The sequence below is a fragment of the Aythya fuligula genome, chromosome 3 (assembly GCF_009819795.1).
Source record: "Aythya fuligula isolate bAytFul2 chromosome 3, bAytFul2.pri, whole genome shotgun sequence".
In the NCBI taxonomy this organism is placed as follows: Eukaryota; Metazoa; Chordata; class Aves; order Anseriformes; family Anatidae; genus Aythya; species Aythya fuligula.
This window is the reverse complement of record NC_045561.1, coordinates 71,526,357-71,545,082: the sequence shown is the minus strand read 5'-3', so window position 1 is coordinate 71,545,082 and position 18,726 is coordinate 71,526,357. Positions and strand designations below refer to the sequence as shown.

Here is an 18,726-nt window from a genome sequence, read left to right as displayed (position 1 = left end):
GGCCTCAAGTTTAACCCAATAATTACTGCTTCACTCTACAGAACTAAATTATGGAAGTGATCAATACAAAATATTTGAGATACCAAAATGATCTACTCAGTAAACCAATAGGTGAAGTCATAAAAGAAAAATCCATTAACAGCAAAACCCTCAACAAACGGGAAATTATCTCCATCTCAATAAACTGCAGGTTTCCTTGTATTACGAAATAATATTAGGTATTGAAAGAAAATTCTGCTGAGCTTTTCCCTGTTCTCTTATCCTTTCCAAAGCACCTGGAATAGGACACTTACCCTCATTTTAAGCTTCCAGGGTGACGCACAATTGTAGTTCCCTGCTACCTCAGATAACACAGTTTATTTTCTCGTGTCTGGGGGAAAATGCACAGATAACCCATCTATCTTTAGAAAAGCCCTTCTCACGTCAACTCAGATAGAAACAATTCTTGCTCTGAATTGAGCATGGTTGTGATTTTGGTCTTTTGACACGGGTGAAAATTCGAAGAGGTAAAGCACTTTGTTCCCACTTAACTGTTCTTCAACTTACAAAACTTGAGCATTACTGTTGGCATTACTGGCATGTGGTACTGAATATAAAGGTATGAAATGTTTCCATGATCACAAATCAACTTTCTCCTACCCCCAGAATTTTCCTTCAATGGCAATTTTTGGCTTTTCGCATGATTAGGACTCCACAAGGTCTGCAAATGTTGCCATTCCCAGAAGTTCAACAGTTTTTTCTCATCGCAGACTGGGAGATGCCAGCGTGTTTGGAAAAGGAGGGTTCGTATCGCTTACAAACATTCATCCTGTAGATAGCATTATTTAAACAACTGTTAATCCTTAGTGATCCCACTAAGACCTCTCCCTCAGCCGCAAGCTGAGATCGATTTTCTGGTCCACAGAACCTGGATCCAGGACTTCCCATATCCCCCACCCAAAGCCTCGACCTAAAACGACAAATCACTTAAATCACACAAGTGCTTCTTGGCAAGCACAAAACACAAAAGAAGAACAACGATTCTCCAAACAAAAACAGGAATGCTTGTTCTCATTAAGGGTTTCCCTTGGGTTTCACTCAGCAGCAGCAAGAAACAGGGTTCTCTAGGGCAGACTGCCCTCAACACTCTTCTACAGCGTCCAATGCAAGTACACAGGAGCCCTCGAAGGCTAAGGTCTGAAGGCTTTTTTTAATTATTGTTTTAAAGGGAAGCTACTACAACGTGGGAAAGGCACGTCCAGTCTCTGAAGAGCCATGTGCTGCGTCGATACCTTGGTGAGGACTTCTTGTTTATGCTGTGTTTACTCTGTCTAGAGCAACAGGGTTCTGGGTCCTTCTCTGAGGAAACTTAGTATTACGGTCAACAAATAAATAATTGTAAGCATTCAAAACTTGCTCTTTGTGAAGGCTGGACTTCATTGATTTGGATAAGGACAGAATAAGCTTCAAGGCAAACCTCCCCAGTGAGTCTGCTATAAAACAGCCAGTGCCAAGTAAATCTAGAGTTGGGGAGTTGTGGTTTTTATTTTTAAATAAGAGTCTCAGTGGGCCCTAAGGCCTTTTTTAGGCTGAACTTGACTCATGATCCTTAGGTAGAAATGAAATGTTACTTTATATTGTGGTGCTCTTATGGACCCCCATATGGTTGTGTGTGTGGGGAGGCAACAGCTTTCTCTGTGTGACAGACAGGAAAAGATATTAAAGAACTTACTCTTTCATTTCATAATTGATGATTCTTTCTCATCTGAAATAAAATAAAATAAAATAAAATAAAATAAAATAAAATAAAATAAAATAAAATAAAATAAATAAAATAAAATAAAATAAAATAAAATAAAATAAAATAAACCCCACCAACTAAAACCAACACACCATACTTATGTACACATCAGTTTTCTTACAGGCCTCAAAATTGTTTTTGCAGATGTAAGTTCTTCTGATCTCTCCTTTCTCATCTTGCAAGTCAGATGTTCAATGCCCAGGAGAAGACTTAGAAGTCCAGAGAGTTTCTGATTTCAGTCATCTGGCTTTTGCTATGAGAAAACACCTCTTCCAAAGTCGTGTCTTAAAAGTTTGCCTGTTCTTTCTTAGCACGCATATGTTTTGCTTACAGAGTTAGGCCCATGGAAACTAGCTCTTTACCCACTAGGTTGAAAAGTTCATCCTGTTCTACTTTTTAATAGAACAAAACTTTCCTGTAAACTCAGCTCCCAGAATCCATTACAAGCCTAGTGGAGCTGGCTCTGACCAAATGCTGGCACCATTTTAGTAAAGCACAAATTTTGACAAGTTTTTTCCTTCTTCTCTTCTAGCATTTAATGCATTTTTTTCCCTCAAGGCACACGTGTCAGGTAGCCTAAGTCTCCTGCCACAAGCATGAGTCTCTAAAGGAACGAGCTTGATAGGACCCTTGATAGGACCTCAACCATGAGAGCATCTTGTGGGCTAGATTTGTTGTGCCCTATGCAGCTATATGCTGGAAAAGCATTTCACTTCTCCTAATTGTTCCTTTAACTATACTTCTTCTTTAACAGGAACAGCTTTGTCTATACACACTTAAACTCTTCGGTCACTTCACCACGTAAGCCACAGAATAATTTCCTTCCAGGAACAGAAGGAAAAGAAATAACTGAGAGCCTAATCAGCTATTGCCTCTTGAAAACAGCAACACAGGTCTAACAGGGTTTAAAAGAAATGTAAAATATTTTTCGTAACTGAGGAGAATAACTAAATCTGTCTTTGAAACATTTGAGGACTGCAGTGCTGGCTTTCCAAGTACAACATACCACCGTGCAGTGTTCCTGCCCATGCTCAGACTAGGACAAGCACAACTTGGTATTTCATTCAAGCTCATTAAACAAAATCATTCAAATGCAGCTCAAAAAGCCTCATTCATAGCATAGCTCCCGAGCATCAAGGTGGGGGTGTGGGGGGGAGAAATTTATTGAAAAAAAAAATAAAAATCTTTGTAGCAGAGAAAATCCTAAGCTGAAATAAGCTAAACTCTCTAAGCTAATCAGCTAAGAGAGATGCCACATCAGAAGTTGTGTCAGAAGGTTAATCCTGAGGGAGAGGAGACCATTTCAAGAAGTTTTCTGAATATTGTTTTGAAGCTTGTCTTAAAGCTGAATAGATTTCTTTGTGCTTTGCTAGAGGGCATGCAGATGAACTACTGCCCCTCTTACTACTGACCAGAGCATGTCAGGGGTGTGCGCTGACAGACCTCAAAGCTTCTGTGAGCTTTACAGAGCAAAATACCCCTGTGGGATGCTTCTGCACGGGTCAACATCATTCCAGACAAGCGCTGGTGCCAGCTGCTCCAGCTCCACCACAGCACAGGCACAGGGAGAGGCACAGGAAGGCACATGAAAGCCATCAAATAGACAAGGAACTCACGACTTGCTTTGGGATCAAAGGTAAAACATGCAGATGCCTTCCAAAAGTCATTTAGGTGTTGCTGTCACACCTGTGAAATGGTGTCTGCTTCACAGGGAAAGCTGTGGTGAAGCTCACTCACAAACATAAGCCCTGCACCACATACAACACGTGTTAATACGGATTATATATGGCTATGTTGTATGTATAGCTAACATTTTCCACTCCCTTCTCTCTGGTATTGGAAACATCTCGGTAACACAGTTCTCCTCGAGCTTCTTCACATTTGACAGCCTCTGGAGTAAGCGGTGGCCCTCTCGGCCTTCTCAGGCTGCTGAAGGAGGCGGCAGTCAGTGCCATTCCCAGCATGGCTGTGGTGTTGGCCTTGCCTCTCGCCGAGCTCTTTCCTATCCCTCCCCAGCTGCACCCACGCCAGCGGGGGCGGGAACCCCATCTCAGGCAAACCCCGAGGGCACTCGGTGAAAACAAATGAGGTTGCTGAGGACCAGCAAATAAACTCAGACCCACAAAATCCAGGAAATGGGAAGGAGTTTGTACGCTCCTTTCAGACAGACGCTGCTCATCCCCTTCAGCGCTCCTTCTGTCCTGTTGTACCGATCCCCCAAAACCTAGAGCCTAGGTTCCCACAAGGGCCTGGCACGGCGTCGCTCAGTATCTACCCTCACTTCCATATTTTCTTTAAATTTTACCACATGAAAAGAGCAAAGTAAGCATATAGTGCAGGTAGACTATGAACTCTAGGCGTATCACTGCTTAGGTTAGCTGTACCTACGGCAGCAGCAAGGACACCAGCCACAGAGCTGCGCAACGTGAGCCTACAAACCCCGGCCCTGCAGCAGGCACAAGCCCCTGCCCTTGCCATCCTGCGGCTCGGATAAATACAGCACGGGCTCAGCTACTGATTTGCAACTCCCCCTCTGTTTCACCGCACAGGTACAGCCTCGGGAGGAATGCTTCGCCAGCGGGGATCGCCTCCAAACCAAGCTCATTCCTGCGCTCAACCTGTAAACAAAGCTATCTCCAGTGCATCTCTGGGAGGTGAGGAGATGAAAGCCAAGGGAAAGGGGTGGGTGTACCAGCAGTGCCTTGCCCACACCACACGGACCCTGGGGCCACGTTTCTGTTTTCTGAACCTCTGGAGGCCAGGGGCAGCCGAGGTGAGGCTGGCGCCTTTCATCAGCTGCCCTCCGAGCACAGCGTGTTCTGTTCCCCACGCACACGGCCACGCTGCAGCACCTGACAGCTTTCCTCACGCCTGTAGGACTGTGAGAAACTAGAACATGCCAGCAGAAAGCTGTTATATTTAGCCCTCATATCTCCATTTACCTTGAGTTAAATCAGCTACTCACAAGGTACCAAGTGCCTGCCACGCAGAGGTGCAGTTGTGCGCGCTGTACGTCTGAGATCACATCAGCCACACGTTTCATGGCTTAATCACTGCTTCACAGCAAGGCCCAACTCCAGAAGAAGCAGGGTGAGCTCAGTTGTGACTTGCCATCATCCCATCTCCTCACGCACTCAGTGGTTCACTTCTGCCCTAAGAAATTTCCCTTGCCCACTCAGTTCACACCAAGATGGTGCCACTTCGACTAAAACAAAGTATTCAAGAGAAATGGAGCGAATTGAAATCCTTGTTAGCAACATAACATAACTAGTATGAAAAAGCTATAGCCTAAATATCCTTACATTGGATCTAGGCAACTTCTTGCCTCATATTTTGTCCTTTGTGACTGTTTCACCAGTACAAAAAGCAGGAGTAAAAGGATACTCGCAAAAACAGACGACTCAGTAGTGCAGTTCTTGTATAGCTTTTACCAAATGTTGCTTTCAGTGAACACTGGAGCGGTTTGCATTTCAGAGAGATGGGTGGTGAGCACAAATCTGCAGTAGCTTATTCAGTTATCCATTTCTCAAATACCTGGTTAGACTAGAAATAAGGATAAAGAGAGCTGTGCAATTTATTTTGTATGATGCATATTTTTTAGGTAGAACATTGAAGATGTATATTTTTCTTAGCTAAATACCCTCAAAAAGGCCTTTAAAACCTTTAAAGCCCTTTCTTTGTCACGCTGCGAGTTTGATCAAACCAGCACAATAAGAACATCATACGAGGTATTTGCACAGCCATGTGTTCAGCCCAGCTCTCTCACAAGGAGAGCAAAGCTTCCCAACAGCTTCCATCCAGGATGCGGGAAACCAGTAAAAATAATGAACTGTCTGTTTCTAATGTGATACTTCAGTTGATTAAACTCTGAAAAAAAAACAGCAAAAAAGTATTGAAAATATAACTGGGAAGAGCAAGCTTGCTGTGCACACACTTTCATCATAATTATCCTAAAGGACAGAAAAATAGTGTCCAAAGAGATGAGCAGAAGAAAAAAAAAAAAACAGTTTTTAAAGTATGTTCCAAAATGTAGAATGCCACAGCTGTCTCACTAAGCTCTGAAGCTCTCATCCTTTTTCACTAAGCTCTGAAGCTCTCATCCTTTTTATCCAAGCCTTTAACAGAGTCTTCACCAACTGATGGACGTAAACTTCAGAGGGAAGCAGCTTTCAAATGCAGGTTAAAAAAAAATAGTTGGGCCTTTCATGGTTGCTAAACATACTGTAAAATGAAGCACGGTAGAAATACTTAAGAACAGTAAAAACACTAACTTACCTTTGCTCCTTCTAATCTGGGCACAAATCAAGCATCAAAGATTGAAATTCAAACTGTAAAGGTTTCATTTATGCCTGAAGCAAGTATCAGGTACTTTGCTACCATGGTGATGAACACGGTAAAAACACCTTAATCACTCCCAATTCTGCAAGTGTAAAGTAGGGCTTGGTGCAATAATTAAAAACATAGTCTGGCATCAGACACGTTTTGAGTTCGCACTTTAGAAAATGATCTGTAGTTTAAGTATTGCAGCTGTGTAAAAACTGAAATACAGAAACAATAAATGGCCACAGAAGTCATATTGCATGTATTATGCATATACACTACCCTGGTCCTGCAGGGAATTAATAAGATAGGTTGATTGACCAAGGTTCCCCAACATCATAGCCACAAAATTGTTTGGGAAATGAGTCACCTGCTTAACTAGCATATGTTTGCTAACACCAAGAGAATAAATATTCAGCTTTGGAAAACTAAGCAAGTGACATCATGTTTTTTCTTCTAAATAACCAGATTCCACGTTAAAGCTCAATACCCCAATGTTCCCTTTAAAATGATAAACCAGTAAAAATATTTTTTAATTAAAAAAAAGCAACAAAGGCAGTTGAGTGTTTTATGTCTGACATTTTTATATTACAATTTATGTAAAAATTCAAAGATACAAAACGGTTTCCAAAGCAGTTCCAGACTACCACGCTGATTTTGACTTTTTGGGGCTAGTCCCACCATCTTGAGCTGACTTCTCTGCGGGCCTCTTTTTCAACCCCTTCAGTTTTCTTGTTTGCAGTTTACTAAGATCTTGCTTTTGCATGTGGATTCGACCATAAGTTGTACCAAACACATCATGGGATATGTTCTTTTTCTTCTTTGGCTGTAAGGGAAGAAGTACATTAGTATTTCTGAGTAGTGTGTGCCCATAGCTGTGCTGAGAAGCCAGGTATCTGGCTTTACTATCCACATTTACCAGTAAACTACAAAATCAAGTGCCTAAAAGCAAGGCCACTTATGTTCCCAATGTACATACCTTCAGAGCTTTGGGTTGTTTTAAGGACAGCTTATAAAGGTCATCTGAAGCTAAGTGTGTTCTCCTCATAACCAGATCTAATGAAGGTCCTATATCTTCCAGTTCAATTCTTGGTATTTTACAGCCAGATTTCTTCAGAAGTACCCTAGAAAAAAAAAAAATCAAAAACAAAAACACATCAACTTTATCCTCTGTGCTACAGATTTATCTGTCTTCCTAAAGGGCATGTTCAGTCACGTGGTTGGGAAGACTATTAAAAACAATTACTACTGCAAACTCCATTACTGAGAAAGATGTCTGTCAATAATCCTTTACCATTCATTTCCACAACCTGAATGTCCCCAGAATATAATCTAGCTTAGGTCACTTTATTATTATTTCTAAATAGGACCAGCATTATCATTACAACAGCTACAATTCAATTGCAGAAGCCATGCCATTCCTCAAATCCTAGGTAGTGCCCTGTGTGTTAACAGACAGGGAAAAAGCAAGTGCTACAGTTTATAGCAAAACATTCTGAGCCCTAGCCAAGATTTTTTTGTTGTTGGCGGTGTTCATTTTGTTTTGCTGTGTTAGTTTATTTATTTATTTATTTAGAATGAGACTGTAGATATTTTGTTATAACAAAAATCATACAATCACACGGAACACACAAGCTATGAACACAACCTGCTAAGGAAAGGCCATGGACTGTGAGCGAACACCAGTGCAGCAAAGAAAGGTAATCTTGTCCGTGTTTTCCTTGTGTACCTCTGGCTACAGCCTAGCTCCTGTCACTCTGACAAATGGAGGTGAGGAGAGCCCTATAAATTAGCCTGAGATCAGTCTCAGAAGCCTAAGATAGCACTCAGACCGTACCAGTTCACAAGGTCGAATTCACAACACGTTGGCCATCCAACCGTATCGAGGGCAGCCCTCCGAGCTAGGAGGAGCTCAGCAAGGAAGGGAAGGAAGCAGTACATGTAGGTACAGGGCTTAAGCGCTTCCCTTCTGTCATGCAACTTACTCTGAGCTACGCTAGAGTAACCTCTACGCACAACAGTTTCTAAATGAAGTGAACTATTGCTCCAGCCAGCTCAATTACACAACTGCAGGCTGAGTTTTGGGAAACCTTGACAAGCGTACCGAAAAAGCAAACACGGAAGAAACCCATACTCACTTGTAGCTCCTCATGTAAATCTTCCCATCTAGGGCTGTGAAGTGCAGGACATGCTCTAAGCCAGCCAGGCGAATGCTGGGCACAGTGGGACCTCTGAAGAAATCTAAAAGGACATTTGAAAAGAGTAAGAGGCAGGTTTCCTGACTGAGAATCAAACCAAGAGATGACTAACAAATCGGCTTATTTTATAACAGATCCACACCACTGCAGCGATGTGATGCCTACAGAGGTTCTCTTTTAGCATCAAGTTAGGTCTTTGTGCGTGAATTCAAGTGGAGGACTGGTTAGTGTTAGGTCAGAGGTTGGACTAGGTGATCTTGCAGGTCTCTTCCAACCCAGATGCTTCTGTGATCCTGACAGGAATAGAGCGACTTTCCAGAGACAAGTCAGTAGCAATACACATAAGTTATCTAAAACCAAGTAAATGGAGAAGAGCAAACATGCTTTCAGAGCAGTAACCTATTTTTATTAAGGTGATTGGGATAACTGAATTGTCTACTCCTCTCAATTTTTAGCTGCAAAGTCATAGAAATGAAATGTATCTCTGATATTTAGGCTAATTAGTTCAGGTGTCTTTTTTAAGACAGCATTCAAACTAATACTTAACACACTTAATCAGAGCCAAATTTGGGAGAGTGCAAAGAAGTGACAAACAGTTCGAAACAGAATAAAACTATTTGCTTTAATCTTATCTATGTTCTTTCTCAGTGACTCTGGGGAAAAAGGTTTTCTCCCAGCTCTTTCATACCTCCCCCCCGACAAAGCACTTCTGGTCTTTGGGCACGCAGCATTTGTGATCGCAGTTACTATTTTCTCTACTTAATAAATGAAACACACCTACAAAAACAGACACTGGAAATACTCTGTTCGCAAACAGAACACTGAAATACAGGTTAAATACAGAACTAGCCATCTTTAGCCGGGTTCTTATAAAAGGTCACGAAAAATACCATGCAATCAGACCGCCCGCAACAAGCACAGCAATCTGTCCAACACATGCAGAGGGTGGAGAAAGAACGTGACCTTGTCTGAGGGAACAAGGTGTGCTAATAAACATGACAAGGCAACGCCGAACCAGAGGAGAGCTGCTAACAGATGCAAAACACATCAGTCTCTTCCGTTCTGTCCCATTTGCAGATTCCTCGGCAAGTCGTCTTTTCCTCCACTACCTTTTTTCAAGAGTATCAGCGCTGGAATGACATCCAAAACAAAGTCTTGCTGGCACATATCAGCTGGAGTCTGGCCAGGAAATGTCCTTGGTCGATTCAATACTCACAACTCCTCCTCTCCTGGGTTAGTGAGGAAAAGTTGCAAATAAAATACTTTTTTTGATTTTTTTTTTTGCTTTTTGCATCCATCTTCCCTTTGACAAGCTCTCTGCAGGATCCCAGTGTCAGTGGTTTTATTGGCAACATCTCCCTTCGGTGTTTTCCTGTGGCATCGCACATCTTTTTACCCACAGGACGATCTCTTCCCAACAAATGCAGGTGGTCAGGGATTTCTGTTTCCTGGCAGTGTTTAACAGCTGCAGAAACCTTACGCTTCAGCATGCCCAGAGAGCTGACATTTTTAATGTATTTTTAATTTACAGCTCTTGCTTTGGTTGGACTAGAGAACTGCTTGCTCCTCTCTTTCCATTCCTAGTTCTTCCTCGTGCGCTCAACATGCTTCCAGCACTTCTAATTTACTTTTTCCTGCAGAGAGCTTCAGAGAACATTTTTCACTTTCAGATTCCTAACTGTCAAATCCCTAATTTTTTTTGGACCATGAGCCTATACACTTCTTTTTGCATCAGTTCATATCCAAAAGCTGGTTAATACTGTAACTTCTGTAGCCATGGTTATCATGGGAGGAGTTTAAAGCCTATCCCAGACTTCTTTTTCCCCCCAGCCATCCCCTTTCTTGGGGGAAAACACAAATCCTTAAGACATTTAAAAAAAATATCTGTATAAGACAGTATGAAGAAAATTGTAGAGGACTCCTACAAATCATTGGACTAGATAGAAAGTATATAAGCAAGCCGTGTAATGCCTGGCCATTTCTAAATGGAAGTGGCGTGCAATAGCAGAACTGGCCACTGGCCAGCAGGCAGCGTTGTGAGAGAAGAAATGCTTAATAAATACAAGTTATTGGAGTTTTATGAGCTGAATTGCAAGGACTTTCACTGTAAATGGATGCCTGTACTACCATCTTGCTAGGCAACGAAAGCCAAAGAGAAAGAACAGGGCGTCTTTGCCCTCCAGGTCTCTAAAGAAAAATGCAGCTGCCATTTAATTACCTTCTGAATAACTCCGTGCACTTCACAGCTTAAGTGACAGAGGTCACTTTAGCAGGGTTTGGCTGCCGTGAAGACAATAATTCACCCTTGCTTTTTAATTCTACAAAGAAACCGCTGTAAGACAATACTCCAAACACGCACAAACCCTTTTGATACCATAAAAAAGCCAAGGAAAGCTTGGTTGTTCACCAGCATCCCTGGCACCACATGGCTTTGGCAACAAGAAGCTGTTTGCTATCGAATACTCCCTCTGGGATCTCAACAGCACTGCTACGGTAACAAACCACTTGCTGTTTGGTAGACATTTTTCTGTCTCTCTCAGCAATAGAGTGGCAGCCTAAAACCAAATCTTACACAGAAACAGAATGAATCTGTTCTTCCCTATCAGATAAAAGCACTCAAATTATCAGCTGAATTATTTTAATTGCTTGCTGATACCTTCAAGCCTTGTAGGACTTAACCTTTCCCTTTGTCTGTTGTTTCTCGCATCCAGGCATTTCACAGAACAGAACATCAAGACTTGGGGTACTTGGAGTACATTCAGGAAGAAAAATTGGATATCAACTGCAGTACATTCGGCTGCAGAGAGTCATTACAGGCAAATTAGCAGGAGAGGAGAGAGGATTTCTTTTCAAAAGAAATAGGACAGGAAAGACCAGTTAGTTATCTGGCATCTATCTAAGGGTGCATGCCTGCCATTTAAAGCCCCAAGCTGTGTGATAATGGGGTGCAGGAACACAGCTGGATGCCAATCACCAACATCATGCAGATGTCAGAACCTGATACACCTTAGAAAATAATTCACGTGCTTCTTGCACTGTAAATGTTCACTTACAGTGAGTTTAAACAACGCATGTTTGTGCCGCTGATCTTCACATCCAACAGTCACCCACCTCCAAAGGTTTACAAGCACAATTACTCCTCCTTCATCTATCCCAAGAAAGAGTCAGCTGTACTGAGAGGATGCAAGCATTCTCCTCTCCTGCTCCCTTTTTAGTCCCATTCCAGATGCAGCATCTGGCTTTGAGGAATCGTAACAGCAAGGGGGTACGGGGAGCAATAATTCTGCCTGTTTGCCTAGAAAAAGGAGCCCAACCTCTATTCTCTCTACATGAAAGGGAGATCTTACAGAGACCAACAGTTATGAATTGGTACAACCCAAGAATGAGCTGAAGGAACACAGCTGCTTTTATTGGTACAGTTTCACTATTCTAGTAAAGCTTTAAAAAAAAAATAATAAAAAAAAAGTAACCTATTTCTAGGAAACCCACTAAATAGAAAAACAAACAAACAAACAAAAAAAACACCCTGCCACCCTAGCAAGACTTTTTTTCCCTCTGCTGTCAGGAGATGCTGTAACATACAACCTCCAGGTCCCCAGAAGTTACCCTAAGAGAAGTTTCATCATTTTTATAGTTCCCTGGAAAAATCCTAAAACGTGCTTCAACTTCTGATGCTTCCAACCTTGAAACGGAAGGGGAAAAAAAAAAACAAAACACACAAACCAAACCAAAGTAACTCCACACACTCTATGCTACTTAATTTACTAAGATCCCAGCATGCCTTGAAATTACGACCCAGCTGTTATCTACAGCTAATTTTCAATGCACATATTAATTCCAAATACTCAGATCTATGGCACTTTTGTTAGAACTCGTCAAGTTTCCAACAGAAAATGCTTGCATGATGAAAGCAGACTCAATTATCCTTATGTGATGTTTCCTGTAAGCAAAGACATCCCACCTCATGAACTTAATCCACTGATTCAAAATTTGATATTTCAAAACATGATTTGGTTAGAAAAGTACTAACCCGGTATAATTACAAGGAAAAGACTTTTTGAAAAATGCCAGAGTTTTCTGACAATCAAAATTATGAATTTCAGTGAGCACTAAACTTCAACTTTGGAATCTTTTAGGCCAGTCTTCTTCACCTCTGTCAGTCAGGGTGATTACTTAACTCTAATTTCACGTCACATGAGGTTTACAAGTGCCCCCTCTCGATTTCTCTCTGTGCTGAGCAGAAGCAAACAATTATTGACAAACCAGCATTTCCCAACAGATCACATTGCTACAGATTTATGCAATCCCTCTGCTCAAATACTCCAAACACTGACCAATGAGAAGGTTCTTCAGTCTTCTGTATTCTTCATTGAGCTCAAACATGTCACCAGCGAATATCAACATCGGTTTTGTTCCTTCGGGACATTTATTGTTCTACGGAATAAGGATTTCAAACACGAGGAAAATTCAGACCACGTTAGGGAACACGTTATTGACTTAATGGCTGGTTATCCATTCAACATGGAATGAAAATTGTGAACTATGATCAACATGGACAGACAGACACTTTTTTTCATTGAACAGCACTGTATACATATGGAAGGCCTGTTTCTACATGGGTGAATGTTATTACCCTTCTGCTGGTTAAAAGAAGAGATTCTTTACTACGAAACACACAAGATAACACCTTGCACTGAAAACAAAAGGTTAATTTGACTGCAATCACTACCAAGAAAACTAGAGTCAAGCAGATCTATTATATTTTGACTCTGGAGAGTACATGAAAAAAGCCAAAATATGGTTTAGTCAGTCACCTCATTCTCATTTTGGTGAACAAATACAATTACTTGACTATCATTTCCCTGCTATAGATGGTGCTACCATCTATGTAATATGCAATGGTATGAAAACACTCACTGCAAACCATCTGAATTTATGGGAAAGATTCACCTTTATAAAAGTAAATTCCTTCAGTATTCCTCTAAACTGTCCTGTCACTGAACTAATGAAAACAAGGATCATAAACCTTATTTTTGCAGCACATGAAGTGTTTGGTATAAAAAGTACAAAATTGGCTCATTTGGCAAGACTAAAACATAACATGATGATAAAAGGTGAATTTTCTCTGAGTTTAAATAATCAAAATGTTAGCTGTCTGTCTGAATTAAGTACAGTTCCCTGAAAACTGGCATTTATTTGCTACTGAAGGCTAAAAATTTCAGAGTGCCTCTCTGGTTATGGACTGGAAATACTTCCAGCTGGTACTGCTGCATATTTTTTCTGCACAGCAGGACAAACTTTACTGGGGGGAAGTGGGAAGAGGCTGCAAGCACAGCTACTCCGTGCTGTCTCTTCTGATGGCTGGGCCACCTTCTGGTTTTTAATGTGATATCAGTTTTGAAAGGGCATGCCAATTTATATAGGACCTTCCCACGGGTAGCATCTCAAAAAAAAATTTGTAAATGTAACTCTTTAATTAAAAATTAACATTTTAGGAGTAAAGGAAATTTTTAAAGGAAGTTGTAGAAAGCCTACAGCAAGCTTGCCCTCTGCAACCCAGACAAAAAGCAGAGCAAAAAAAGTAATATTCTACCCTAGTATAAATAAGCAGTCCCCAAACACTGCATAAAACACTATTTAAAAAAGGTTCTGGTCATCCTTAATGCACAGAAAATGCCAATGCACCAACAAAATCCACCAATAGATGTCACTGAAATGCTGCAGCAATTCCTTACCTTGACATCTTTTAGGGATACGAAGTTCTCAATGCCTAGCTCAATCATGTCCAGGACATGATAGTCAAACATACGACCTGTAGAGGAGAAGAGAGGAAGAAAACCCAGATGCTTAAGTATTTATTGAAAGCTAGACCTTTCATCCAAATAAAACAGATCTCTTACCTATTATCAGGTTGTTAGGTCTCTTCTTGTTATGAGAGCCAAACAGAAACAGAGAACAATCGGATTTCTTGGAAAAGAATTCCTACAATTGGAAAAAAGAAAACATAATAAATTGTGAGTTCCAGTTTGTAAGTGTTCAAAAATATTTAGAGAAGGTATGTGTCACAGACATCTGAGTTGAGGAGCTGCTTAATGAGAAGGACAACTGCATTTACCAGAAAAGTGTACGTCTCAGTCCCATAAGCTAAAATTGGCAGCTGGATCCAATTAATAACAATTAAATAACAATTAATTTCCTTTTATTTATAATTCAGCCACTGCCTATTGGCCCTCACTACTGGCTGCCCTTCACTGATTAAAAACTGTTCCTTGATCATTAAGGAGCATTACCTCTCTCCTCTGCTCTCCCTTCTTAATTACAGAGATTTTTCAGATGTTTCCCCTTTATTTTCACAATCCCTTTAAGACAAGAAAATGCATTTTTCGCCTCGTGTGTCTAAGTGAGTTTTTTTCCACAGCTTTACTTACTTCTGTAGCCCCAAATTCCCTGCTTCAGTGTCTTCAGGGAGTTGTTTTAACAACTGCCTCACACATTGGAAAGCTGACCCTCATTTCCTATACACGAGCCAGCAGCGGCACAGAGCAAACACTACTAAAGCATGGTAAGTGGGAAAAAAAAAAACAAAAAACTTATTTTGGGATCATTCATTTCTGGCTTTAATGTAAAACCATGATGGTGCATCACCACCAGCTTTCTCTTGTTTTGTTAGATACAGTGACTTAATGACAGACATTTCAGCAGCTAAAGTAATGATTCAATTAAAGTATAAATGTGTGTGATATAACCTTGGAATCAGCCCCTCTATTTTTTCTCTACCTGCTCATAAGTTAGCTTGACCTTAAAGCACTAAATTGAGACAAAATCCAGATAGATGCATATCACTAAGTGGATTTACGATGCCACTTTCCCTTACAAAATATCCTCTCAGCCTCTGACAAGCCCCTTTTCCAACTTACTGCAGGCCAAATATACGTATTTAAGTGAAATTGCTCACGTTTCTGACAGTGCTTTACTGAACACTGGAATCGAAGTCTAAGTTCAGATCTCATACTTGCTGTGCTGATGCAAGTGTTTGCAAAAAATACTCTGCTGAGCTTTTCTTCCCCCATTTGACTATGGCCAAAAGTCACAGAAAGCTACGACTCTTCCATTTAACTGCTTTAGCCTATGAATTCACCAACTCAAAAACAAGTGGTTCATAAGCTGGGGCACTTAAAAGGACAGGCTTTTAGAAAGCCAAAATAAAGCCCTTTCTTTTATATCAAGCACTGTTACGTCAATCCTAAATTTGCCTGTCAGTTTCAAGAAACATGCATTTCAGGCAAACACCAGCACTCCCACAGTATCAGGGTTCTGTCTTGAAGCTAGAGGAATAAAACGCCTACTGGCACCATAAATGTAGATGTAAACTTACCTTCAGCTTATCCAAAGTTATGAAAGACTTGGTTTCTCATCTAATTTATCATAGACTGAAAGAAAGCTATCCTCCAATAAAGTTATGAGTAACTTTACAGCTGCAAAACCTTGTAAGAAAAGAAAAGACAAGACAGGGCTTACACTTACCAATGATGTCTGATCCTCAAAAGGCCTGGTAATATTTTTCCTGAGAGGGGAAAAAAATGAAAATAGTAAAAGCTAAGATGAGCACTTTAGTTGTCTTCTAATAACACAGTGATTTTGCATTCTGCTGGAAACTCCAGTATTAGAAATTCAGTTTCATTTCCAACCAAAAGCTGTATTAATACCACCAGGTGTTCCTTCTTTGGCAGTGCCATTGCCATTCTCAGTAAGCCTTTCCAGCTTTCCTGGGGCCTCCTGTGCCACTGACAGCTATGCCACTGACACTTCACAAACTGCCTTTGCTTGTTCATCCCACGTTCAGTTTAGCTGCTACTCTCAGTGCCTCTGCACTACATCTATATGGACACCAGGTTCCCATTTTGAGCAAGACCAGCCTATCAGCATAACCAGCCCAGCCCACCCACCCTACGCAGAACCTCGCTAGTTGGCTGCACAAAGCAGACTTGGGGAAGCCAACCACTCAAGTTTGCTATAACTGCTCTGTAACACTTGGCACAGAACTGGGCTCAGCATCAACACCGAACACTTGTAGCTTGTCTCCATTCTACTAAAATTTAAGATGAATCTCTGTCACCTTCTGTGACCCCTTCCATTGGTCGAGCCCCCATGCTAGGCAGCAGAGACTCATAGAGCCATAGAATCAACCATAGAATTGCTTAGGCTGGAAGGGACCTTTAAAGACCACCTCATTCCACCCCCTGCCATGGGCAGGGACACCTCCCCCCAGCCCAGGCTGCCCAAAGCCCCATCCAGCCTGGCCTTGAGCATCTCCAGGGATGGGGCACCCACAGCTTCTCTGGGCAGCCTGTGCCAGGGCCTCACCGCTCTTACAGTGAAGAATTTCCTCCTAATGTCTAAACTAAATCTATTTTCTTTCTTCTTCATGCTTAGAAACTACCAAACGCTGTCTTGCATGTGGCCACTTACTTTTTATACAGTACAGCAAAAGGTTTCTTCACGGCATACTGCAAGAGACAGAGTTAAACAGGCATTATAACAAACACACCCAAAGGCACAAAACTGCTCTTTCTAAAACCTTGCAGCTGTGAAATGTGTTCATCTGATTCGTGTCAATATGGAACAGTGCTAGGGCCGCATGGTATGATGGATGTGACCTTCTGTCATACATACCCTTGTATAACCACAAGTCTAAGAAAAACAGAGTGGTTAATGTATATGATTCTCGTATCTTGCAAAGGAATGTTTTAGCAATTCGTGTCAATAGAGAGCTTGAAGGGAAATGTATTTGTAGGCTTTTCCTTGAAGTCTCTGGTATCTGGGGGGTTTCAGAATAACTGCTAACGATTATGGCTATTGCATGGGACACTATGCAAGTTTCTGATATCTGGCCAGGAGATTAAGGAGACAGGGAGAGCTGAAGAACAACTAAAAGAGAAAGCTTGCAGGGGATGCTGCACAAGTCTCTGACATACAGCCAAGTTGGACAAAGGAGAAGGACAAGAGGGAGGAAGACTATGAGCCTTCAGCACGAGAGACCCTCAGAGGGACCACTGGAGACTGATACGCATGCTCCAGTAGGAGGGTTTGGATTCCGGAAACTAATTATAATAACCCCGTATTTTTTAGAAGCAGTGATGAATATGTATCAGCCTAGGAGCATAAAAATCAGCTGCTTGATGTCACTGGTGTGCGTCTGGGTGGAGCAGAGACTCGCGGCGCACCCAGCGCTGTTTGCTTACCTCTATTCCTTTAATAAATTGTAAACTTTGATTACAGTCCTGTTTTGAAGACTGAGCCATTTATAACACAGCTTACACGATCGCGTGAAATAAAGCAATTGTTTGTACAAATCAACGCAGAAAGGAAGTCACCTCAAAAAGCCTGCCCACAACAAAACCCTTCAGGTCAGTAATCCTAATCTTGGCTCCCAATTAATCGGGGATGGGTTTATTCATAGAAAGTAAGCAATAAGCCAAGAAAGAGCTGAAATGAAAGCGATGTAACAAAAAGCAGAGGTCAGTGCCGTGCGGCAGGGGTGCTGCTGAACACCACCGGCGCCCTGCCGGCCACTCACGATGTCTTTGAGCACTTCGGTCACCGTCAGGTTGGCGTTCCCCCCCTTTATCAGCATGGCGTTCTTCGTGTTCTCCGTCAGCTTGGGCTCCCTCCTCTCCAGAAACCTCTTCGCCCTCTTGGTTTTGGGCTTCCTGGAAGGAGACACGAGCGGCTCAGGACCCCGGCACGGATAAAATCCCTACCGGGGGCTGTTCATCGCCTTCTCCCCCCGCCCGCAGCCCCTCACTCACACCACCCGCCCCAGCGCGTCCATGGCGCCTCACGGCCGCTGCCCGCCCGCCCTCAGCGCGTCACATCCAGCGCCCGGGAGCATGCGGCCTCCGCACGGCGCCTGCTGCTGCCTCCTGCGGGCCGAAATGGGACAAAAAAGCCAAATCCTAACAGAAAGCACACCAAATACTTCTAAAATTGGCTTTGGTTGATAAAATCGGCAAGATATTAAACAGAAAAACCTTCCCCCGCCCACCCACAACTACCTCAGAATCACCTCCTGGAACTGAACAGCCCCACTTCCTGTGCTCCCCTGCCCTAAGGCAGGTCACCCCCAAATATCCTCCAAAACTTTATATATATATATTTTTAAGTAGTAATACCAAAAATGAATACTAATATTATCAGTAGTCTGCACACGCTGACAACTGTCACAGTGCTTAATGTCAGACAGGGCAGCTGACCGGTGTGATGCTGGGTACCCACACACAAGGGCACAAACAGTACAAAATAATCCCACAAGGATGATGATTTGCTGCAGGTCTGTTGTGTTACCGTATCTACCCAGCACCTTTTTTAGTTTTTAGTTTAAGACCCTCCCTCCCTTTGAGCTGTACGCCAAATAGCCAACATGTTCAG

General features: G+C 42.0%; 1 protein-coding gene across 1 annotated transcript; it reads right to left on the bottom strand.

Annotated features, from left to right (window-relative positions):
* Positions 1-6,659: 6,659 nt before the first annotated feature.
* Positions 6,660-18,159, bottom strand: RPF2 (ribosome production factor 2 homolog). Its single transcript, XM_032185304.1, has 10 exons — positions 18,108-18,159; positions 17,876-18,008; positions 16,768-16,805; positions 15,823-15,862; positions 14,199-14,280; positions 14,034-14,110; positions 12,633-12,732; positions 8,239-8,341; positions 7,080-7,224; positions 6,660-6,926 (listed from the first exon to the last, which is right to left on the bottom strand). The coding sequence occupies exons 1-10, from the start codon at positions 18,128-18,130 to the stop codon at positions 6,744-6,746; spliced, it is 924 nt and encodes a 307-aa protein (XP_032041195.1). The 5' UTR covers positions 18,131-18,159; the 3' UTR covers positions 6,660-6,743.
* Positions 18,160-18,726: the final 567 nt, after the last annotated feature.

Bases quoted from the DNA above. Each gene is read 5' to 3' on its own strand.
- RPF2 (XM_032185304.1), bottom strand. From the start codon at position 18,130: ATGGACGCGCTGGGGCGGGTGGT. The intron at 14,111-14,198 runs GTAAGAGATCTG...TCTCCTCTACAG, and splicing joins ACCTAACAACCTGATAATAG to GTCGTATGTTTGACTATCAT. The intron at 8,342-12,632 runs GTCAGTGTTTGG...ATGTCCTTTTAG, and splicing joins ACTGAAGAACCTTCTCATTG to ATTTCTTCAGAGGTCCCACT.